The sequence below is a fragment of the Bombina bombina genome, chromosome 1 (assembly GCF_027579735.1).
Source record: "Bombina bombina isolate aBomBom1 chromosome 1, aBomBom1.pri, whole genome shotgun sequence".
NCBI lineage: Eukaryota > Metazoa > Chordata > Amphibia > Anura > Bombinatoridae > Bombina > Bombina bombina.
This window is the reverse complement of record NC_069499.1, coordinates 1,111,832,553-1,111,855,910: the sequence shown is the minus strand read 5'-3', so window position 1 is coordinate 1,111,855,910 and position 23,358 is coordinate 1,111,832,553. Positions and strand designations below refer to the sequence as shown.

The 23,358-nt window shown below is 38.5% G+C and overlaps 1 protein-coding gene across 1 annotated transcript in view; it reads left to right on the top strand.

The window, feature by feature from the left end:
- Positions 1-23,358, top strand: part of SRCIN1 (SRC kinase signaling inhibitor 1) — a 412,206-nt gene that overhangs the window by 379,107 nt on the left and 9,741 nt on the right. The window contains exon 17 of the mRNA XM_053697741.1: positions 13,991-14,134. Coding sequence (XP_053553716.1) covers positions 13,991-14,134 — 144 coding nt within the window. The remainder of the gene's footprint in view (positions 1-13,990; positions 14,135-23,358) is intronic.

The following is a 23,358-nucleotide window of genomic DNA, read 5'->3' as shown; positions in this document are numbered from 1 at the left end:
GGCCTGCAAGAGAGACCATTTATGCTTCAACCCCAGTCTTAAGTCTGTAAACCTCCAGGATCCCAAGCTTAATAAAACTTGCCTAACTATATGTACTCAACTTATACAAGTCAAATATAGACAGTGTCAGTCTCTAACATCTGCAAAATGAAAACAGTGTAGAAGCGAAGCTATAATAACTGTAGCCATAATTACTCATATCTGATCATTCTGCTAATCCACAAAAAGTTTCAGATCGCTAGATCGTCATTGTCAACATAGTAGTCATTGATTTGCAAACTCCGGTCTACTTAAGCATTGTATCCTGTCCAGGGATCACAGGAAGATAGGTGTCACTTCCCCGTGGCTTATCCGATTCCTCTTCTGCATGGAGACATCACTGGTCCCACATAATCCTTGAGACCGAAGGCCTCTAGTAAAGTCACTAGTGTATCTAATCCAAGCGTCTTACTACAGCTTTGGATCTTTTACAAGGCATTACCTTTCCTTCATGGAAACTGATCCGGTCATAATGGTCAGGTATGTATGCTGATGTCTTAACTAGTCCGCTATGAATCGCCTGGGTAGCATTATCATCTTCTGGAATTCCCTTACAGCTCGCCAGACTCACGTTCACTGTACTATGTGGACCCACCGCTGTTAGATTGCTTGCATCGCTGTGCAGGTAGGCCGCGGCCAGCTCTTCAGTGACAGCCAATTCAATATCACTAAGACCCGGTGTCTCTTCCAGGATACCATCAGGTCTAGGGTAGCAGACAGTCAGCTCTTGTTGCTCCAGAAAAACAATGCCTCACTAGTCAGATTTAGAAAATGCTCCTCCAGCAGGTTGCAAATATCTTCTTCCCATATTTTTAATTTGGACTCCATCATGAAGGCACTAGAGACGATGATGTCGAATTATCAAGTGTCTGTCTGTAACATTTCAGCATATAACACACTGCTCCTTTAAGTAGGAAACTACCATAATGCCTTGGGCTATATAAACCCTCCTTCCTTTTACATCATTGCTTGAGTATTTTGTTGCTAGTAAGTGATTCTTGCTTTCTTACTGAAGCCCTTTGTGATTATAGACTTTGTTCTTTTATAATCTCATTTGTCTTTCTACAGCATTTGCTTCCTGATCCTCTCCCTGCTTCAAGCACTGGACTTGCAGAAAGCGTCTTGTTGCTTTGGAGATACTGAAGGTTCCGGTGGTCTGTGAAAATGAGGATAGGCAGTTCAGTGCCTTCCAAGAGATGACGCCAATGGTCAAACAATGCTTTAATTGCAAGTAACTCTTTTTCGCCGAATGGGTAATGTTGTTCTGCAGGGTTTAAAACCCTGGAGTAGAAGGCAACTGGATGTATGATATTTTTTGGAGGTTTTCTCTGGGATAGGGATTGCCCACAGGGCATGTTCTGAGACGTCAACCTCAAGGATGAACTGCTCTTTTGGGTTTGGAATCTGTAATATGGGAACAGTAGTGAACTGTTTTTTCAAAAAATCAAAGGAGTACTGAGCTGAGTCTGTCCAAAGAAATTTTGGACAGTCCTTAGTAAGATCAGTTAGGGGTTTAGCTATGGAAGAAAAGCCTCTTATGAATTTGCGATAGAAATTGGCAAATCCGAGAAATTGTTGTATCTCTTTATTGCACTTAGGTTTTGGCCAATCAAGTATTGTCTGTACCTTATTTTGCTCCATTTGGATACCTTTATGACTAATGTTATACCCTAAGAAAGTGATGGAATTACAGTCGAAGATACATTTTTCCAACTTTGCGAAAAGTTGGTGGGTACGTAAATGGGATAAAATAGATCTTACATGCTTTATGTGTTCTTGGAGGTTGTTGGAATATACGAGTATATCGTTAAGATAAACAACAACATACACGTCCAGTATATCTCTGAAGATATCATTGATGAACCGCTGGAACGCCGCCCCCTGCAGATTCACGGCCAATCCAGGGAGGTGTCAATCAACCCAATCGTACTCGATCGGGTTGAATTGTGGCGGTTCCTGTCCACCTCATCAGGGCAGGCGGACAGGGTTGTTGTCTGAAGACTCGCCAGAAACACGGGCCCTCAAGCTCCGTACGGAGCTTGATAAATGGGCCTCAGTATCTCTATACTTCAAAGTCAAGTGTAGTGGGGGTAGGTAAAGTCTGGTCTATTGCAAGGCCGCCACTGCCGACCGTTCCAAACTATAAATGTATAGTTAGTCCAATAAAAAAGTATCATTGCTCAATGCAATACTCTTGTTATTTTAATATATATATACAGTATATATATATATATATGTGTGTGTATATACATATTTATATATATATATATAAAAATAAATAGACCTTTTTCTTCTATGTGAAGAACATTGAAATGTTAAATATTCATAACTACCTTTGGGTTAGCGCTGTATGTTTAACTTCTGTTAGGGTATTTTAACCCATCAACGGCATAGGCTCAATTTTCCAGGCCAACAACATTTATATCCAACTAACTTTTAAATTATCTGAGAGTTTACATTTAACCCTTCCTCTATAAGTCTCTGGGAAGTTAACTTTATGTACTAGTAGAATTAATAGACACCAGAAATTAACCCTACAGGAAACCCATGAAATGCTCTTCTGATTGTTTGGAATTGAGCACTGTTTAACACCTTAATGGCCACCTAGGTATAGGGTACATCAGCGGTCGTTAACAGGCCCTCTTGTCAGGCCTTGTTTATGGTGCAAGACCGCTATATATCTACATGCCTCCAGATTACAAATGGAGCACTAGAATTGGCATGCAATATGGTATTACAAGTGCATGGTAGAATAGAGAATGTTTAGCAACACAAAGGGCAAAATCATATTATTCCTTCAGGTGGACAGGTTTGCAAGTAGTGAACCTGTCTGCATGCAATTGTCACTTGTGATGTTGCATTGCACAGCAAAATGTAACATTACATAAGAGTTTTTTTTTGTGCAAGGCCACTCCCTGCTACAGCACAACCAATTACGTTAGAACAGGGCATATCAATTACCGTGAATTAATGTTCGGGTGATTGATCTCGCCACCTCTCAGATGGCAGAGAGGAAAAATAATTGGTTTCTACTTCTTAAATATGTGGCAGCAGTCTCACTTATGCAAACATGCTCTACATAGCCAAAAAAGCTGTGAACACAGCTTAGTAAATTTAGCCCTAAACATCACTCACATTAAAAGTGCAACGTGTAACAGCGCTAAACAAGTTAAAGGGACAGTATACACTCATTTTCATATAACTGCATGTAATAGACACTACTATAAAGAATAAGATGCACAGATACCGATATAAAAATCCAGTATAAAACTGTTTAAAAACTTAGTTAGAAGCTCTCAGTTTAGCTTTGTTGAAAAGGTAGCTGGAAAGCCCACTGCAAGTGGCAAATAAGATACTTCCCCCCCTCCCCCTTCTTTTGCATATGAAAAGACCCTTTACACAAACAGGAGCAAGCTGGAGAAGGTAGCTGACGGTATTCACATAAAACTTTGGGGCTTGGTTAGGAGTCTGAAAATCAGAGCAATGTTATTTAAAAATAAGCAAAACTAAACATTTAAAAAAAAAAAAAAAAACTTCATGGGCTTTATAAATAGATCATCTACAAAACATTTATGCAAAGAAAAAATGAGTGTATAATGTCCCTTTAACATGACGAGACCTTAAGTAAAGTGTTAGACCTGGATTAAAAGTATCACAAAACACATGTAAAGCATTAAAATAAAGTATTACATATATAATATACTGTGAATATACAGTATATACAGTATATATATATATATATATATATATATATATATATAGTATATAAATGTAAAAATATATGTTTCTTTTTTAAACAAATGTATAAAAAAAAGTGTTTTAAAGGGATATTGAATATGAGACAGGAAATGCCTCAAAGGTGTAATGTATATATTTGTATGTGTGTATGTATTTAATTGTATGTAAGTGCACACATACATGCACATATATAAACATACATACACATATAAACACACACACACACATATATATATATATATATATATATATATATATATATATATATATATATATATACAGGGAGTGCAGAATTATTAGGCAAATGAGTATTTTGACCACATCATCCTCTTTATGCATGTTGTCTTACTCCAAGCTGTATAGGCTCGAAAGCCTACTACCAATTAAGCATATTAGGTGATGTGCATCTCTGTAATGAGAAGGGGTGTGGTCTAATGACATCAACACCCTATATCAGGTGTGCATAATTATTAGGCAACTTCCTTTCCTTTGGCAAAATGGGTCAAAAGAAGGACTTGACAGGCTCAGAAAAGTCAAAAATAGTGAGATATCTTGCAGAGGGATGCAGCACTCTTAAAATTGCAAAGCTTCTGAAGCGTGATCATCGAACAATCAAGCGTTTCATTCAAAATAGTCAACAGGGTCGCAAGAAGCGTGTGGAAAAACCAAGGCGCAAAATAACTGCCCATGAACTGAGAAAAGTCAAGCGTGCAGCTGCCAAGATGCCACTTGCCACCAGTTTAGCCATATTTCAGAGCTGCAACATCACTGGAGTGCCCAAAAGCACAAGGTGTGCAATACTCAGAGACATGGCCAAGGTAAGAAAGGCTGAAAGACGACCACCACTGAACAAGACACACAAGCTGAAACGTCAAGACTGGGCCAAAAAATATCTCAAGACTTTTCTATTTTTCTAAGGTTTTATGGACTGATGAAATGAGAGTGAGTCTTGATGGGCCAGATGGATGGGCCTGTGGCTGGATTGGTAAAGGGCAGAGAGCTCCAGTCCGACTCAGACGCCAGCAAGGTGGAGGTGGAGTACTGGTTTGGACTGGTATCATCAAAGATGAGCTTGTGGGGCCTTTTCGGGTTGAGGATGGAGTCAAGCTCAACTCCCAGTCCTACTGCCAGTTTCTAGAAGACACTTTCTTCAAGCAGTGGTACAGGAAGTCTGCATCCTTCAAGAAAAACATGATTTTCATGCAGGACAATGCTCCATCACACGCGTCCAAGTACTCCACAGCGTGGCTGGAAAGAAAGGGTATAAAAGAAAAAAATCTAATGACATGGCCTCCTTGTTCACCTGATCTGAACCCCATTGAGAACCTGTGGTCCATCATCAAATGTGAGATTTACAAGGAGGGAAAACAGTACACCTCTCTGAACAGTGTCTGGGAGGCTGTGGTTGCTGCTGCACGCAATGTTGATGGTGAACAGATCAAAACACTGACAGAATCCATGGATGGCAGGCTTTTGAGTGTCCTTGCAAAGAAAGGTGGCTATGGTCACTGATTTGTTTTTGTTTTGTTTTTGAATGTCAGAAATGTATATTTGTGAATGTTGAGATGTTATATTGGTTTCACTGGTAAAAATAAATAATTGAAATGGGTATATATTTGTTTTTTGTTAAGTTGCCTAATAATTATGCACAGTAATAGTCACCTGCACACACAGATATCCCCCTAAAATAGCTATAACTAAAAACAAACTAAAAACTACTTCCAAAACTATTCAGCTTTGATATTAATGAGTTTTTTGGGTTCATTGAGAACATGGTTGTTGTTCAATAATAAAATTAATCCTCAAAAATACAACTTGCCTAATAATTCTGCACTCCCTGTATATATATATATATACCTTTGAGCCCTTCCATGTCAAACCCCTTGTCATATATCATAACCTTTTAAAACAATTGTACCACCATTTTGTTTTCTTTTAAAAATAGAAATACTTGAAAAAGCATGAACTCCAAATGTTAGCATGCCTCTGGCTTTTGCTTGAATGAAAACCTTTTACTTTCAACTTATAATATGACTTTAAGAAGAGGAGCGCTATTGAATTTTTGTGCTTGTAATCTAGCCTAAAATACATTTCATGCACCTCCCTCTTATTATTTGTGCTGTAATTTTGAACAGTGTTAGACCAAGTGTGCTCATCCTGAAGGTATGCATATTTTACATTCCAATATTCTTCACATAGAAGAAAAAGTTATTTTTACTTTTATATACAGTATATATATATATATCTTGATACATCCAACACCTGACATTTCTTTGATGGTTGGAGACTCTATTCTCAACACCTCACCCCAGGTCCGCTGCCTTGGGGTCACACTAGACTCAGAACTCACATTCAACCCACACATACAAGCGCTTACCAAATCCTGCCATTCACACGTACACAATATTTCCAGAATTCGTCCCTTCCTTACTCAAAAAAAACTACAAAATTACCAATTCATTCCCTCATTTTGTCACACATTGATTATTGCAACCTACTTCTAAACAGCCTTCCAAAACGCCACCTCTACTCCCTCCAATCTATTATGAATGCTTCAGCTAGACTCCTAGACACCTAAGTCGCAGATCTACATCAGCTGCTCCGCTCTGCCAGTCTCTACACTGGCTCCCCATACACTCGAGAATACAATTTAAAGTATTAACCCTAACTTACAAAGCACTCAACAGTTTAACTGCTAACTATATTTACTCTCTCATCTTGAAATATTCCTCATCCTGTCCTCACTCACTCCTGTTATCTCTATGTCCCTCTCCCTTCTCCAAGACTTCATACATGCTGCTCCTGTCCTCTGGAACTCTCTACCCCGCTCCATAAGACTGTCTCCAACCTTGTATAGCTTCAGACGCTCCTTGAAAACCCACCTATTCAGAGAGGCTTATCAACTCTCCTCTATCTCTTATCCTATCCAAAATAATTATTGAACTGCCTGACTCAATGCTGCAACTACAACCAATGTATCAAGCTACCCCAACCTTATGTCTCTGCACCCTAAACCTGTAGACTGTGAGCTTTCCAGAGCAGGGTCCTCTTCCTCCTGTACTAGATTTGTTTAGTTTTATGTTTTGTATTTTAGCACAAATCCTTGTCATTGTATACCCCTATCATTGTACCCAGGACTACAGAGTTTTGCGGCGCTATACAAATAAATTATAATAATAATAATATATCTGATTCATTTTAAAAAAATATATATCTATAACTATATATCTATATGAAGATATACAGGTATATACAGATATATATATATATATTTAAAAATACTAAGGACATTTTCTACTATGTGAAGAACATTGGAATGTTAATGTTTATTATATCTTTTCATGTGACAACACTGAAAAAAATGACACTTTGCTACAATGTAAAGTAGTGATTGTACAGGCTGTATAACAGTGTAAATTTGCTGTCCCCTCAGACTAACTCAACACACAGCCATTAATGTCTAAACCATTGGCAACAAAAGTGAGTACACCCCTAAGTGAAAATGTCCAAATTGGGCCCAATTAGCCATTTTCCCTCCCCGGTGTCATGTGACTCGTTAGTGTTACAATGTCTCAGGAGTGAATGGGGAGCAGGTGTGTTAAATGTGGTGTTATCGCTCTCACACTGTCTCATACTGGTCACTGGAAGTTCAACATGGCACCTCATGGCAAGAACTCTCTGAGGATCTGGAAAAAAAAAAGAATTGTTGCTCTACATAAAGATGGCCTAGGCTATAAGAAGATTGCAAAGACCCTGAAACTTGAGCTGCAGCACGGTGGACAAGACCATACAGGGGTTTCACAGGACAGGTTCCACTCAGAACAGGCCTCGCAACGGTCGACCAAAGAAGTTGAGTGCACGTGCTTAGCGTCATATCTAGAGGTTGTCTTTGGTCAATAGACATATGAGTGCTGCCAGCAGTGCTGCAGTGGTTGAAAGGGTGGGGGGTCAGCCTGTCAGTGCTCAGACCATACGCCCCACACTGCATCAAATTGGTCTGCATGGCTGTCGTCCCAGAAAGATGCCTCTTCTAAAGATGATGCACAAGAAAGCTTGCAAACAGTTTGCTGAAGACAAGCAGACCAAGGACATGGATTACTTGAACCATATCCTGTGGTCCGATGAGACCAAGATAAACTTATTTGGTTCAGATGGTGTCAAGCGTGTATGGCGGCAACCAGGTGAGGAATACAAAGAAAATTTTGTCTTGCCTACAGTCAAGCATGGTGGTGGGAATGTCATGGTCTGGGCCTGCATGAGTGCTTCCGGCAATGGGGAGCTACAGTTCATTGAGGGAACCATGAATGCCAACATGTACTGTGACATACTGAAGCAGAGTATGAACCCCTACCTTCGGAGACTGGGCCGCAGGGCAGTATTCTAAAATGATAAGGACCCCAAACACACCTCAAAGATGACCACTGCCTTGCTAAAGAAGCTGAGGGTAAAGGTTATGGACTGGCCAAGCATGTCTCCAGACATAAACCCTATTGAGCATCTGTGGGGCATCCTCAGACGGTAGATGGGGCAGCAAATTGTCTCTAACATCCACCAGCTCCGTGATGTCGTCATGGAGGAGTGGAAGAGGACTCCAGTGGCAACCTGTGAAGCTCTGGTGAACTCCATGCCCTAGAGGGTTAAGGCAGTGCTGGAAAATAATGGTGGCCACACAAAATATTGACACTTTGGGCCCAATTTGGACATTTCCACTTAGGGGTGTACTCACTTATGTTGCCAAAGGTTTAGACATTAATGGCTGTGTGTTGAGATATTTTGAGGGGACAGCAAATTTACACTGTTATACAGGCTGTACACTCACTACTTTACATTATAGCAAAGTGTCATTTCTTCAGTGTTGTCAAATGAAAAGATATAATAAAATATTTACAAAAATGTGAGGGGTGTACTCACTTTTGTGGAATACTGTATGTGTTTACATGTGTATATATATATATATATATATATATATATATGTATTTTTATACAAAGGGCCAAGTGGTACACTATTTAGTGCTTTCATTCAAGCGTAAACTTTGCTAGAAGTAAGCTTTTTGTGCATGTCGAGTTGCGCACGTATTACAAGTTGAAAGGAAAAAGTTTGCGCGCGAGTGAAACCAGACGTGCACTAAACAAATATCACAACCGCGTTAACATATTCTTCCCATAGAAGTCAATGGAGAGCACAGAAGAAAAAACCTAACACCTATCGCTTTCACACTAACCCGACAGAAGTTATTCATATTTCACATTCCAATGTTTTTCACATACAGGATAATTAAATTTTTACGGTAAATACATCTTTTATATATATATATATATACAGTATATAAATAAACGGACTGGCGAACCAGTCATAGAGTATGGTGTCAATTATGGATTAAGCAGATTAATGCTTTAATTAAACAAATGCTGTTTGAGTTCATATCCCACTAAAAATAAACCATGATGCGGGGATCCGCTTTGCGTGTCTACACGTCTCAAGCAGTAGTAGGAGTCTATGTAGTTAAATAAACAGAACAGCAGTTCATGTGTGCGCTAATGTGTGGAACTGTAGGAACTAGCGGTTATTCACTCACCCACTCTGTAGTAGAATGTAGCGTCTCAGGCGGGTAGAAGCCAAGTACAGCCGGTCTCCTAATGCAGCATTCTGGCACAAGCGGTGTATACCTTCTTCTTGTGCTAGCTGTGTGTGGCGTACCACGTATTAGGAGCGGGCCAATCCACAGCCCGACCGGATTTTTCCTCGATGACGTCACCGACAGCTGAGAGAATCGCCGACCACTCAGATGGTGCAATCCCGCACTCAAAATGCTTCTCAGGTTGTAGACAACGTATATGCAATCCCAAAAACTGGTGTTAGCAATCGTCAGTGTAGTCCTTAGGCATGAAGTACACAAAGCAGTGGGGAGTATTATACTATACCGCTGTTCCCAGACCACAGATATAGCGCAAATCCTGGAGGACGTTTATGCATCCCATAGACTTGTAGAATCTCGTTCAGGTTAGGAAAAAGGTGGATTCCACACAATCCACAATGATAATGCAAAAAAGATATTCCAGAACGAGGTAATTGAAAAAAAGTAGTAGATTTTATTCCTTAAAACTGTATGTTACAGCATACAACAACATGAGGTTTAGTGAAGACAAGAAAACTTCTTTTTTCACGTACAGGATAATTAAATTTTTACGGTAAATACATATTTATATATATATATATATATATATATATATATATATATATACAGTATATATATATGTATATATGTATACCTGTTTATCTATTCCTTTAGATATAGATATCTATTTTACATTAACATGATCAGTTTTATTTATATATATATATATATATATATATATATATAATAAAAATTACGTTATTTTCTCTGTGAAGAACATAGGAATGGAAAATATGTGTAACATGACTAATGTTTTGCGATTTAGGTCTAACGCAGTGTCGGGTTAGTGAACATGAAGAATCTTACTTTGCATTATTAAAATATTTCATATAAAATATTTAAAAAAATTAATAATTATTAAAAATACTGTAAAATATATATATTCTATGGATTATTAAGACTTTTATTTACAGTATCTATAATAATTATTGATTTTTTAGAAATATATTTCATATGTATTATTTCAATAATGCGATGTAAGATTAGTAATTCTTCATGTGTGCTAACCCGACACCGCCTAAGACTTAAATTGCGAAACACGAATAGCGTTACGCGTATTTTCCATATAAATAATAGCTCTTTGCTGTCAAACACCTTGTCATATACCATATACATTTCAACCCTTATACCTTTTTGTTTGTAATATTTCTATGAATACTTTTTTCAGATAGTGTTTATATGAGTGTAATTGTAATTTACAATGTATTTATATTGTGTTTAGTGCAACTTTTTTTCAACGCACTACCTTTTACATGAGGGTTTCAGTCGCTCTAACATGACAAGTGTAAAATGCAATTGTGCTCTCGCCTTTACTTTAAACTTGTAATACGCTAGCTGATTTGGACACATACAAAAAGCCGATATTGCTCGTGCACAACTGTTTTTTAACCCTTATAAAAAGTAGATAGTGTATATATAAGTAAAACAGTTTAATTTAATGTATTTATACTGTGTTTGGTGCACTATTTGTTTTATCTGTAAATTCTATTATGAAATTTGCTAAGTTCCCATGATATTCTGTGTTGAAGAGATACCTAGGTAGACATCTGGAGCACTACATGGCAGGAAATAGTGCTGTCATCTAGTGCTCTTGCAAAACTGCTGCCATATAGTGCTCTAGAAATGGGCTGGCTCCTAAGCAAACGTCCCTGCTTCTCCACAAAAGCTACCAAGAGAACAATTGATAATAGAAGTAAAATAGAAAGTTGTTTAAAATTGCATGCTCTATCTGAATGATGAAAGAACAAGTTTGTTTCATATCCCTTTAAACACATAAGTATAGGCATCCAATAGCGTAATAAGAACATGCTCAGAGAGTCTAAACATTATTAGACTAGATTAACACCTTGTTAACTGCAATTGTTTTTCAATGATCAAACTCCACCCACCACTGTCCTTGTCTGGAGCTACAAATCTTTCCACAGATGACAGGGTTTGTCAATATTAACAAAATCTATGTTGTCCCTTTAACTGATTTGCCTCACATATTGTCCCTTTAACTGATTTGGCTCACATCTATAAGGCCACTTGTCTGGCGCTTAGAGATGATGGGAACTCTAGGGAGGAGTAAAGGCTGCAAAACAACCCCCAGTCTTCTGCTTCTGATTTCGCTGTCTATTTTACATTTTTCTGCTGTTTTCTGTTCTGATCACCACCTTTTATTTCCAACTGTCCTGTTGCATTTTTTCCTCCCTTTTTAAACTCGCCATTTTCTTTTTTTCTGATCTCACTTTCACCCCTTTTTACTATTCACTCCTCCCCTTTCTCTCTTCTGAAAGATCTTTATTTTTATCTTTCTTCTGATCATCCACTTTTTATTCTTGCTTTTCCCCTCTCTCTCCACTATTTTCTGATCCCTGATTTGTCTGCTCACCTTATCTTTTTCTCCTTCCTTATCACCCTCCCACTCCTTGTCCATACCTCCCAACATTTTGTGGCTAGGAATTAGGGACTCGGGATGTTGAAAGCGGAGGTAGCCATTTTGTGGGAGGGGCTACATCAGTGTAGTAGGCAGAGTCATGGGCGTGTCTATGCATCCGGTGGAGGTTTGTGAGCATGCCTGGGTGATCTATGGGCGGGGTTATGGGGAAATCAGGATATATGTCTGTTAGACGGATGGCTGCACAGAACTCAAAATTAGGGACTGACCTCTCAAATATGGACAGTTGGGAGGTCTTCTTGTCTCTTTCCTGATCAATCTCTTTTCATCTTAGCCTCTTTCACCTTTACCTTATCTTACCAATTCGTTTCACTCCCTCTCCTTATCTCTCTTTTTCTCTTCTCTCTCTTTTTTTTGTCTATATTTTATTATTTTAGTTCATCTTTTGATGATCTCTTCCTCTACTTATCTTTCTTACAACATGTCTAATTTCTTTTTCCATCATTTAAATCATTTGTTTTCTTTTTTTAATGCACTTCTTTTCAGAAAATCTCTGACCATTCTTCATCTGTTCTTTTATTCACCCCCTTCTTTCTGATTTTCATGATTTTTTTCTCATTACATCCTTTCTCCATATCCTCTCTCTGCCTGTTTAATCACCTCCTATATTCTGCTTTCTCTCTCCCAGTCTTCCTCAATCTCTCTTATCTGGTGACTAAGAATGTGAGGAATGTGTGCCCCCTCTATTTCCTGTTATTCAGACACTTCCTTTGCAAGTATTTTATCTCCCTTTTTGTGTACCCTGAACATTTGGTTCTCAGTTGTACACTGACCAGTGCCAGCTGTGCCCTGACTTGCCCTTATAACATCAGCTGGAATTTTACTAAACAAAAACCATAGCCATAATTAACCCCAACTCTGGCATGTGCTGAAATTATTATCATTGTTTGATGCCAGACTGGATGGAAAATATTTGCACTGCTAAAAATAGACCCTACATCCTTATTCAAACCCTCTTCCTTTAAAATGAAATATGGTGTCTAGCACTACTTTTCTCTTTGCTTTCCATAGACATGTTCAGGTTGTGGTAGATTAATCTCAGTTGTTTGTTTTTATACTGGCAACGTTCTCACATTTTTCTTATATTCTATAAATCTGAGCTAATTCATTAAGATTATAGAGTTTGGTCACATTCTAGTGAAACAGCTCCAGAGGATAACATGGATATTTGGAAAATGTATAATTACAAAAAAAGTACTTTAGATTTTTACTGCCTCTCACTTATGCTTGAATATAATAATTCTACAAGTATTAACAGCATTTAGGAAATAATGAATATTGTATATTCAATTTACATTATTTGAAAGTATCAACATTTACATTTTATAACATAAAACTTGTATTTCAAATGTGCAGCCTTTAATTTCAGATACAATGAGAAGCATTTTTTCTTTTAAAGTTATTGCCATTAGAATGGTAACTTTTAAAAATGCACATGACTCACTGGTGATGCAACATGTGCATGCGCATTTATCTTCAGCACATATAATTAGGCACAGCTGCACAGTGCACAAGCAGAAGTTAGAAGTTTCCAACATATTTCTCCTTTTTATGTTTTTATATTGTATTTATTCTTAGATTTGTATAACAATGCTTTTCTGAAGTATACAGTTATCCTATTTTTTTTATTTGATGGAGTAAACAAGGGCATGAGATTGCAGCATATCACACAGCTTCCATACTCGAACGGTGTAAAAAAAGTTTGTAAAATCAAAATACTATATTCAACCTTAAAAGCTCCAGATAGTAAATGTTATTTATAATACACACAGGTACAATGAATGATACTTTCTTATATCAGGTAGAACTAAGATTATAATTCAAAGTGTATAGCATTTTAAGATAAAAGTGGCTCATGATAATGTGCTTTGTCTGCTTTGATAAGTCCGTTTTAAAAGACTTAGCAACTTTTTGTGGTTGAAATAAAGTGGGGTTGTCTTCCAAGGCTAATGTGATTCCCTTTCATTCTGAACAGCATAAGGTTTCTATAACTTTACCCTTAGAACTGTTAAGAAATAAAAGGTGCTGGAAGTTTTTGTCACTCCCTTCTTTCTCAAGGCTGTTGTATCACCTTCATATTTTATTTTTTATCCCGCAGAGTGGAGGAGTTTCCATTCCTCCCATGAAAATGGTGAGCACGGTTGGCTCCCGGCTGAAGAGCGTACAACCAAGTGGCGGAGACAAAAGCAACAAACACTCCAAGCAGAGGATGGAATTCATGAGGATCCAGGGGCATCAGCAGGTAGTTTATCTGTAGAAGAGATAGAAGCACAAGGTTAGCACACACTTGGGACCCCCTCTTCATTCTGACAAAATTTGTCTTTGTTGTAATTTGTGGGGTCTGTTGTCTACAAACCCGAAACAAGCAATTGAGCCTCAACAAACCCTCCCTTCTGATGGCCAGTGCCGTTCCTTTAGTGAGGTTCCTCTGGTGCTGGGTAGCTTTTACACTGTCTTTAGTTTAAATTTTAATGTTAAAGGGACAGTAAAGTCATAATTAGACATTCATGATTTAGACAGAGCGTACAATTTTAAACAACGTTCCAAACTACTTCTTTAATTTAATTAGCTTCCTTCTCTTGTTATCCTTTGCTGAAAGCTCTGGAGCAGCAACGCACCTAGGTTCTAGCTGCTGATTGGTGGCTGCATATATAAACCGATTGTCATTGGCTCAACCATGTGCTCCTTCAACAAATGATACCAAGAGAATGAAGCAAATTTGATAATAGAAGTAAACTGGAAAGTTGTTTAAAATTGTATGTTCTACCTAAATCATGAAATATTTTTTTGGGGTTTCATGTCCCTTTAAGAGTCCCCAAGGAATGATGTACATTTTCTATATGAGTTTACACCTGTATGTACCTGTCTGTAATGCCAATACTTCCCTTTGTCTATACACATCTATCTGTCATCTCTACCTTTATGTTTGCCACACTTCCTTCCTTCTTGCTTTCTCGCTCTGTTTTTAATAATCAGCCTTTTTCTTTATTCTCTTACATTTTTCCTCTCTGGCTGTTTTTTAATGTTCTGATATCTCTTTCCCACTAACTTTCTCTCTTCTCACTCCAGTTTTATTAGCATCATATCTATCATCAGTTTTTCTGCAAACTACCCCCTCTTCTTTCCCACTGTTGCCCTCACCTCAGACTTCTGACTCTCTAGACTTTCTGATATTTTGTAGATAATTCTAATTGTTTTAAATTCAAGTACCATTTACTCAATCAGATATTTATAATAAATTGCAGTTCCTTCCCATCCCGAGCCTGACTGTGAAATAATATATTAAATACACCCTGTAGGAAGCTGATGTGACCACCATAAAATCTTCACCCTGCTTATAATTCAGTTTGTAAAAAATGCTCTCTCTATTAACCATTTAGTAAGCTTGGTATCAAGTATGTGTGCAAAGAGTTAAACAGCTGCAGTTTGTTTTTTGCTTTCTCTTTATACTCAGATAGAATTTAGTGTTCCTTTTTTTAATCATCTTTTTTTTTAATATTCAAAAACAACATCCAGGGTTAGCCTTGAGGCTAGATCAAGCACAATACACAAGCAGGAATTAGAAGAACAGCAATATTTCCTCCCCTTGCATGCAGCCTGAGTCTCATTTTCTGATACAAACATAACATACCAACAACAACCCCCCCCCCCCCCCCGAGATAAGGCCACAACTTGGCAGTTTTTAGTTACCCGTTCAACCTCCAAGGATAAAAGAGCCTCCCAACATGTAGATAGTAATAAATGTGTTATCCCATTAAATAAAAAGTATACATTACAAATGGTTATTTGATACTGGAGAGTGATGACATCATACCTGAGTTCTCTCCGTTAGCCATCGTCCTCACTCCCTCAACAAGTAAAGGAAATTCTGAAACGGTAATAATATTCACTCTGCTGCCTGCTTAGGGAGATCTTTTATACACAGCTTCCATTTTGACAGAAATGTTTTAATTCTGTTGTTAATGTCTCTCTTAACATCTGGTTGTTCAACAAACATCTGTGTGTATCTGTGCAGTTAGTACATTTAATTAAGGGTGGACACCCCCAAATCAAATGTATACGGTTCAAGACTCTCTCTGATCACCTTCCACAATTTATCTAATGCACCCAGCACCTATTTGGAACACTCAGTTATTTATTTTTATATATATCTATATCAAGTGCATATACTGTATATATGTGTCAGCCAATGAAATGAGTGTAGTCATGTGGTTTGACACCAGATCATTATTGGGTCTTCTTCTCTCGAACTAAGTCTCAGTGAGCTGAAAGAATTGATGTTGAGACATTTAAAGCATTCTTTTGTTATTATCAAATTTGCTTATTTCTCATGATATTCTTTGTTAAAGAGATATCTAGGTAGTTGTCTGTAGCACTACATGGCAGGAAATAGTGCTGCCATATAGTGCTCCAAACACATGCACAGTCCTGAGCTTATGTCCCTGCTTTTCAAGAAAAAATACCAAGAGAACAAAGAAAAATTGATAATAGAAATGAAGGGTTTCATATCCCTTTAATTTAACTCACTCTAGTCATACAGTACCCTAGGAAAGAACAAGTTTTCTTATACATCTCCAATAAAGGTCCAATACAAGCTCTTACAGTATCCCAAGGCTGCCTCAGTTTCATATCAGTGCTTTATTCCATCAGTGCCGATTGTACCAGGTGAAAGTTATCATTTCAATGTCAAGTGACTTATTTAAATACAGGTATTTAATTGCTGTGTTTCCTTTGTTTTTACCAAACTTTGTCTGCTACCTCTGAGGAAAACCATATGATTCCCTGACTTGTTTCTGTCAGTTCAGTAGTGAGGCTTGTTACTGTGTCCATATGATTCCCTGACTTGTTTCTGTCAGTTCAGTAGTGAGGCTTGTTACTGTGTCCATATGATTCCCTGACTTGTTTCTGTCAGTTCAGTAGTGAGGCTTGTTACTGTGTCCATATGATTCCCTGACTTGTTTCTGTCAGTTCAGTAGTGAGGCTTGTTACTGTGTCCATATGATTCCCTGACTTGTTTCTGTCAGTTCAGTAGTGAGGCTTGTTACTGTGTCCATATGATTCCCTGACTTGTTTCTGTCAGTTCAGTAGTGAGGCTTGTTACTGTGTCCATATGATTCCCTGACTTGTTTCTGTCAGTTCAGTAGTGAGGCTTGTTACTGTGTCCATGTGATTCCCTGACTTGTTTCCATCAGTTCAGTAGTGAGGCTTGTTACTGTGTCCATGGATAAGTATGATAAGATCTAATGATCTCAATTCCTCAAAAGAAATGACGTATGTCTTTTGTTCAGAAACCTCATTTTGCAAAGGACAGAGCAAATATGGTTTAATTTATCAGTTTGTTTCCTGTAATTTCTCAACATTTTGTAGTTTCCCAAACAGGTCCTGGGATAGGATAACATCACATAATAGTCCTAGAAAATTGATACTTCCATGAGAGAGGAAGATAGCTGAGAAAAACTCTAGGAGTCTAGATTTGTTCCCATATTCTCAAATAATGTGACATGTTCCTAAGAAGCAGCAAATAATCAGCTGTAGTTTTCCATGCTCCATATTCATTGTCACTACACTAAGTACTAAATCACTACAGGGGAGCATGATTCACACAGGAAAAAAATGTAACTCATAACTGCGTATTAGGACAGTTTCCCTGGTGTTACACAGTGTGGATTTGAGATGGTCCTGTTATTTGTGTATAGTTTGATGGTCCTGTCTTTTATGTCTTCATTCACATTTATATGACTTCATATTAGTCTGGGGGAATTGTCTTCCTGAGGGTGGTAATGTAAATAGACCATAAGGGTACCTGTAATTGTGGCTGGTGCTGAAAGGCCTTTTATATTACTTATCATCGTAATAACAAAATAAAGATTTTAGTTGCTAAAACTCCAAGTCACCTCCCAGAAGAAACAGGAACTGAACAAGACGATGTATAGAAGTAATGCAATTCAAGAGACATGTACCAATAATGTCACTGAGCCAATCTCAGGCTGTGCTAGAATATGAGATGTGAATGTGACTGATGTATACATTTGCAGGTAGCTTTTTCTAATATCTTACTATCTGAAATATGTCATAAATTACTCTTGTGTTCTTGCCTTCTACTACACTCACCCACTAGGTGCCACTTACCTTCCATGTCTGGCTACTTGCCCTCCCAATGACCTACTCTCCCCATAGCTCATTTTTCCTCATCTTCCTCTGCTGTACCCAGAGCTCATCTCACTCTCTGCTGCAGCTAGAATTCCTTGCTTACCAGCCTCCCTCACCATCAGCTTCTGTTCTTATTTAATTCTCATATCCCTATATCTGTTTTTTCCATATCAGCTCTATTGTTCACTCCTTGATTATCAGTGTAAACCCTGCTCCTCTCTCCTACATCTTACACCCTCCTCATTCCATCCACCATTCCTCCCCATCACATATTTCCACTACACTGCTTCTAATGCAAAGCTCCTGTGCTTAAACCATCCATTTTTACCCAACAGTACAACATTCAGATAGCCTCCCTTCACCTTGATAAATTGACTACATTTCCTAATAACACCCCAACTTTTGTATAGTTATGGGTTAATGTGCTAAATCAGGAGGTACGTGCTCATGTTTTAGTAAATCAGCAGCTTGAGATAACATAGGGAGTGCAGATATTTGTTTCATAAAATGATGATGGTCCATAGTCCTCAATAACATATGGGATATATTTCCAGCCACAAGGAGGAGGTCAAGAACCCATACAAGAGCTTACAATCCCTCCCACCTCTAATTTCTATTCGTTCTGTTCTTGGTCTCACAGGAGATGGTTGAGAATAGAGGTGTTCCAGCTACTTGCTTATGGATTTATATTTGGGAGCTTAAACCAATGTGAGACCCTTAATTAATGAAACTTATTATTCACAAAGAAGACAGAAGAGAAACTTCACAGCAGCTGAATGATACAGGGACATAGGAATACCCTGTTATGTGCACAGTATTTACCTATGGGACTTCAGCCATAACTACCCTCAGGCGTTGCAGGGACATGTCCCTCAGCCACCCCCTGTGGGATACAGGTATTTCCTGCACATATCCTCTGAGGTATCCTTAACAACAGTGGATGGGCTCTCTACTGGATACTGCTGCTGCTACATGCCTGGTAAACCAGTGGAGAGTTGCTACCTCAGGTTAGGCACTTACCCCACACACACACAGCCCAGAGACTATTTGTAGGTACTCTGGCACAAGTACAGCATAGCCAAGGACTTAGCCTGCTGTCCTAATAACACACTTTTTTCTTTCTTCAGGTGCCAGTTTGTCCCCTGATCAGGGACACAGCCAGGTAAGACTGATGCCCTTCAGAGCCCTCTGGAGACCCTTGTTGGACACTTTGTTTAAAATAGGTGCCTGGCCCTTTAAGAAGAAGGCGACAATCCAGTGTGGCAGGGGGTCAATTTATTTTAAATTTGAGAGTTAATTTAATGATTGGTGCAAACTTTTACTTTTCAAGCACTTTATGCCTCTCTGAGGCACTGGGTGGTACCCTCAATACCTCAGCTTCCCAGGCTTTCATCTTCACTTTGGAGCTGCTACAGAGCAGAAAAGCAGCACAGGAGCCCTTGGCTTGAAGTTTTGTTAGCTTTTTCCATCAAATCAATGGTCCTGTCACAGGAGGGGGTGAGTACCTATGCAGGAGCTGCCAGTGGGTTAATTAGGCATACAGACTAGAGCTTGGGGCTTTAGTGTACACTCACTAAGTGTAAAATAAAGGTGTTAGAGGGCTCAGTGTGGAGGGCTCACTACCTGTTTTCTTTATTTGTATATGTCTGGTGTCCTTGTTTACTCTGATTTTACACACTACAATGGAACAAACTGAATCTGTCCCCACTGATATTAGCATTAACAAGTCTGACAGAGTTGATTGACCTAGAATACTCAAACAGAGTCTGTGTACCTCAAATTTTGCATGCTCATCAGCCACAACTTTCGACTTCTAAAATAAATAAACAACTAAAGTTGTGGCAGTTTATTTAGAGGCTATCCCCAAACCAAGTAAGCATAAGTGCAAATCTGGGGATTTACCTCAATCTTCTGAGGTAAATGTGCAGACTTATTCCCCCAGTTCCTGCTCTACTGCAGAGCTCTTACTCTGAGGATGCAAATCATCTAATTCTGATGGGGAAGTGTCATAGTGAACATTACCCTGTTCTTGATTCTGAATACTGAATACATTCAGATTTAAAGTGGAGCATATCCGTAATTTACTACATTTGTCCTCAGGGATTTCTGAAGACTACAGCTTTGTTCTCAAGGATTTTTGAGGACAAATCTGCTGAAAACAAACCTGTAAATCAATTAAATGTTGTTTTCAAGGATCCACCAAAAATTCCAGAGGTATTTCATGTTCCTGATTTGTCCTCTGAATATATAGCCAAGAAATGGAAAAAGCCAGGCGTGCATTTTGCTCCTTCCTCCAGATTTAAAAACATGTACCCCATTCCAGATCAGGATGTGGAAATGTGGGAAACAATTCCTAAGGTTGATGTAGCTATTTCCTTGCCAAACGCACGACTATCCCTATGGAAGATAACACTTCTTTCAGATATCCAATGGACCACAAAAACTCTTTCTTCAGACCAGTCTTCTGCTTAAACCAGCAGATAATCTCCGCTGTGTGGCTGCTGCAGTGACACTCTGTTGTGATTCATTATCCAAAAGGGTGGCCAAAAAATCTCTTGCCGAGGACCTCCAAACTTGCATTAAGGCCCTCAAAATGGCTCAAGCTTTTATGTGTGATGCTGTGATGAACATCATCAAGATTGATGTTAAGAATATGTCAGCAAACATGGTCGCAAAGAATAGGTTAATGACTCTCTTCTTCAAAGAAAAAAATTCTATTTGGTTCAGACTTGATGGGAAGGGAGCTTTTCTCCCTCAGGACAAAAAATCCAAGTTAAAGAACAGGCATGGTAATCAGTTTTGTTCCTTTTTGTTTCCTCAGGATATCAGAAGCCTGAGCCCTCCAAGCCGTTGTGGAAGCCTGGTTCTTCATGGGCAAAGAACAAACAGTCCATGAAGTGCAACACCAATACCAAATCTGCATGATGGTACGGCCCCCAGACCAGAGTATGTTCTGGTAAGGGGCAGACTGAGTCTTTTTCAGAAAGCCTGGTTCAGGTCAGTCCAGGACCCTTGGGTTCAAAACATCATTTTCCATTGCTACAGGATAGGTTTTCGATCCAAACCTCCAAGAGGATGAATCCTTTCGTCTAATGTCCCCAAAAATCCTTCAAAAGGTGGCTGCCTTCCGGTAATGTGTTCAGGATTTAGAGGATATGGGAGTAATTATCCCAGTACTGGTGTCTCAACAGGGTCAGGGGTTAGGATTGAAAATCCTAAACATGTTTGTCAGGGTTACCACTTTCAAAATGCAAACTATCCACACAATGTTACCGTTATTCCAGCAGGGTCAGTTTATGGCTACTATAGACCTCAAAGATGCATATCTGCACATCCTTATCCACAAGGATCACTATCAGTTCCTGAGGTTTGCATACCTAGATTAACACTACCAGTTAGTCACTCTTCCGTTTGGTCTGGCTACAGCTCCATGCATCTTCACAAAGGTGCTGTGCTGGGTGCATTGTTAGTGGTGATCAGAGCTCAAGGAATTTCAATTGCACTGTATCTGGATGATATCATAGTACAAGCTCCTTCCCTGTCACTAGCTATTACTCATACTCACAAGCTTCTGTCTTTTCTCCAAGACCATGGTTGGAGAATCCATGTTCCCAAAAGCTCATTATATCCTGCAACAAGGGTAACATTTCTAGAAGTCCTAATAGATTTAGTCCTTATGCATCTGTTTCTGACGGAGCCTCGCAAAATAAAGCATCAGTGGGCATGTCTCTCCCTGCAAACTGCTCCATTTCCATCAGTGCATGGAGGTGGTGGATCTTATGGTAGCTGCTTCAGACGCAGTTCCTTTTGCCAATTTCCACTTGTGACCCCAAATGTTTTCTTGGTATTCATTTAGGATTCCTAGAATTCTTGAGTTTTTGTGGGAAGGCCTTGACAAGGGCTTGTCTGCTAGCTCCCTAAAATGCTTTATCTGTTCTTTTTCATAGGAAGTTAGCTAAACTTTCTGATGTTCAGACTTTTGTCCAGGCATTAGTTAGAATTGGTATTCAAAAAAATTAAGAAAGAAAAAAGATAAAGGTTTGGTACTCACTAAAGTTACAAAGTAGACAGATGTGAGTGGGGTCATGTAGTAAAACGTAACTTCAATAACATATTAAATTAGGCACCAAGTGCCCAGTGCATATAAAAACATTTAAAATAAATTATATATCAAGTTTCATTGTTGGGAGTCAAGGGGAAAACTATCTATTACACCAAATAACTAATACAGCAGTAGTTTCGAATATACAGGGAGTGCAGAATTATTAGGCAAATGAGTATTTTGACCACATCATCCTCTTTATGCATGTTGTCTTACTCCAAGCTGTATAGGCTCGAAAGCCTACTACCAATTAAGCATATTAGGTGATGTGCATCTCTGTAATGAGAAGGGGTGTGGTCTAATGACATCAACACCCTATATCAGGTGTGCATAATTATTAGGCAACTTCCTTTCCTTTGGCAAAATGGGTCAAAAGAAGGACTTGACAGGCTCAGAAAAGTCAAAAATAGTGAGATATCTTGCAGAGGGATGCAGCACTCTTAAAATTGCAAAGCTTCTGAAGCGTGATCATCGAACAATCAAGCGTTTCATTCAAAATAGTCAACAGGGTCGCAAGAAGCGTGCGGAAAAACCAAGGCGCAAAATAACTGCCCATGAACTGAGAAAAGTCAAGCGTGCAAGGTTTTTAGAGAGGAGCGCCAGTTAAGTCAAGGTCTGGTGTGTGTGTGTGTGAGTAATATGTTCACACTAGAGCGAAAAAAACTTTTAAGGTAGGGGTTTATTTTTAATGTGTGATGTAGATGCTTATGCGGTAGTAAGACAACTAGGGAACGTACGTGAGATATATAATATATTACAATTTAATACAATTTATTACAGACACAATATATGACTTATAGACATGGATCCATGGTACATAAAAGTGTATTTAAGACAGTTTAAAATAATAGATTAAAAACTGTGGAATATATAGGGTTAAAAATCAAGGGGATTGGACCCTCCAAGGGCAGAGTGTCCCCAAGGTGGTATGTGAGAAAGGTGGACTTCGTTACAATGTACTACCCTCTACTCTCTATGGTGATATGGAGGCTAGTAAAACAATTTGCATAAATTGAACAGTTAAAACAGATTGGTGGAATGGTGTCCACAAAATTAGAGAATATAATCAAAACAACAAAAAAATGCGGCTCAAAGAAAAATATCCTATGCGGACAGAACTTAACTTTAAATCATATATAAACATATATAAATAAAAACCATATGTGAAGTGATATGCAGTGAAAAAGGTAAAAATAAAAATAAAAATGATCCAA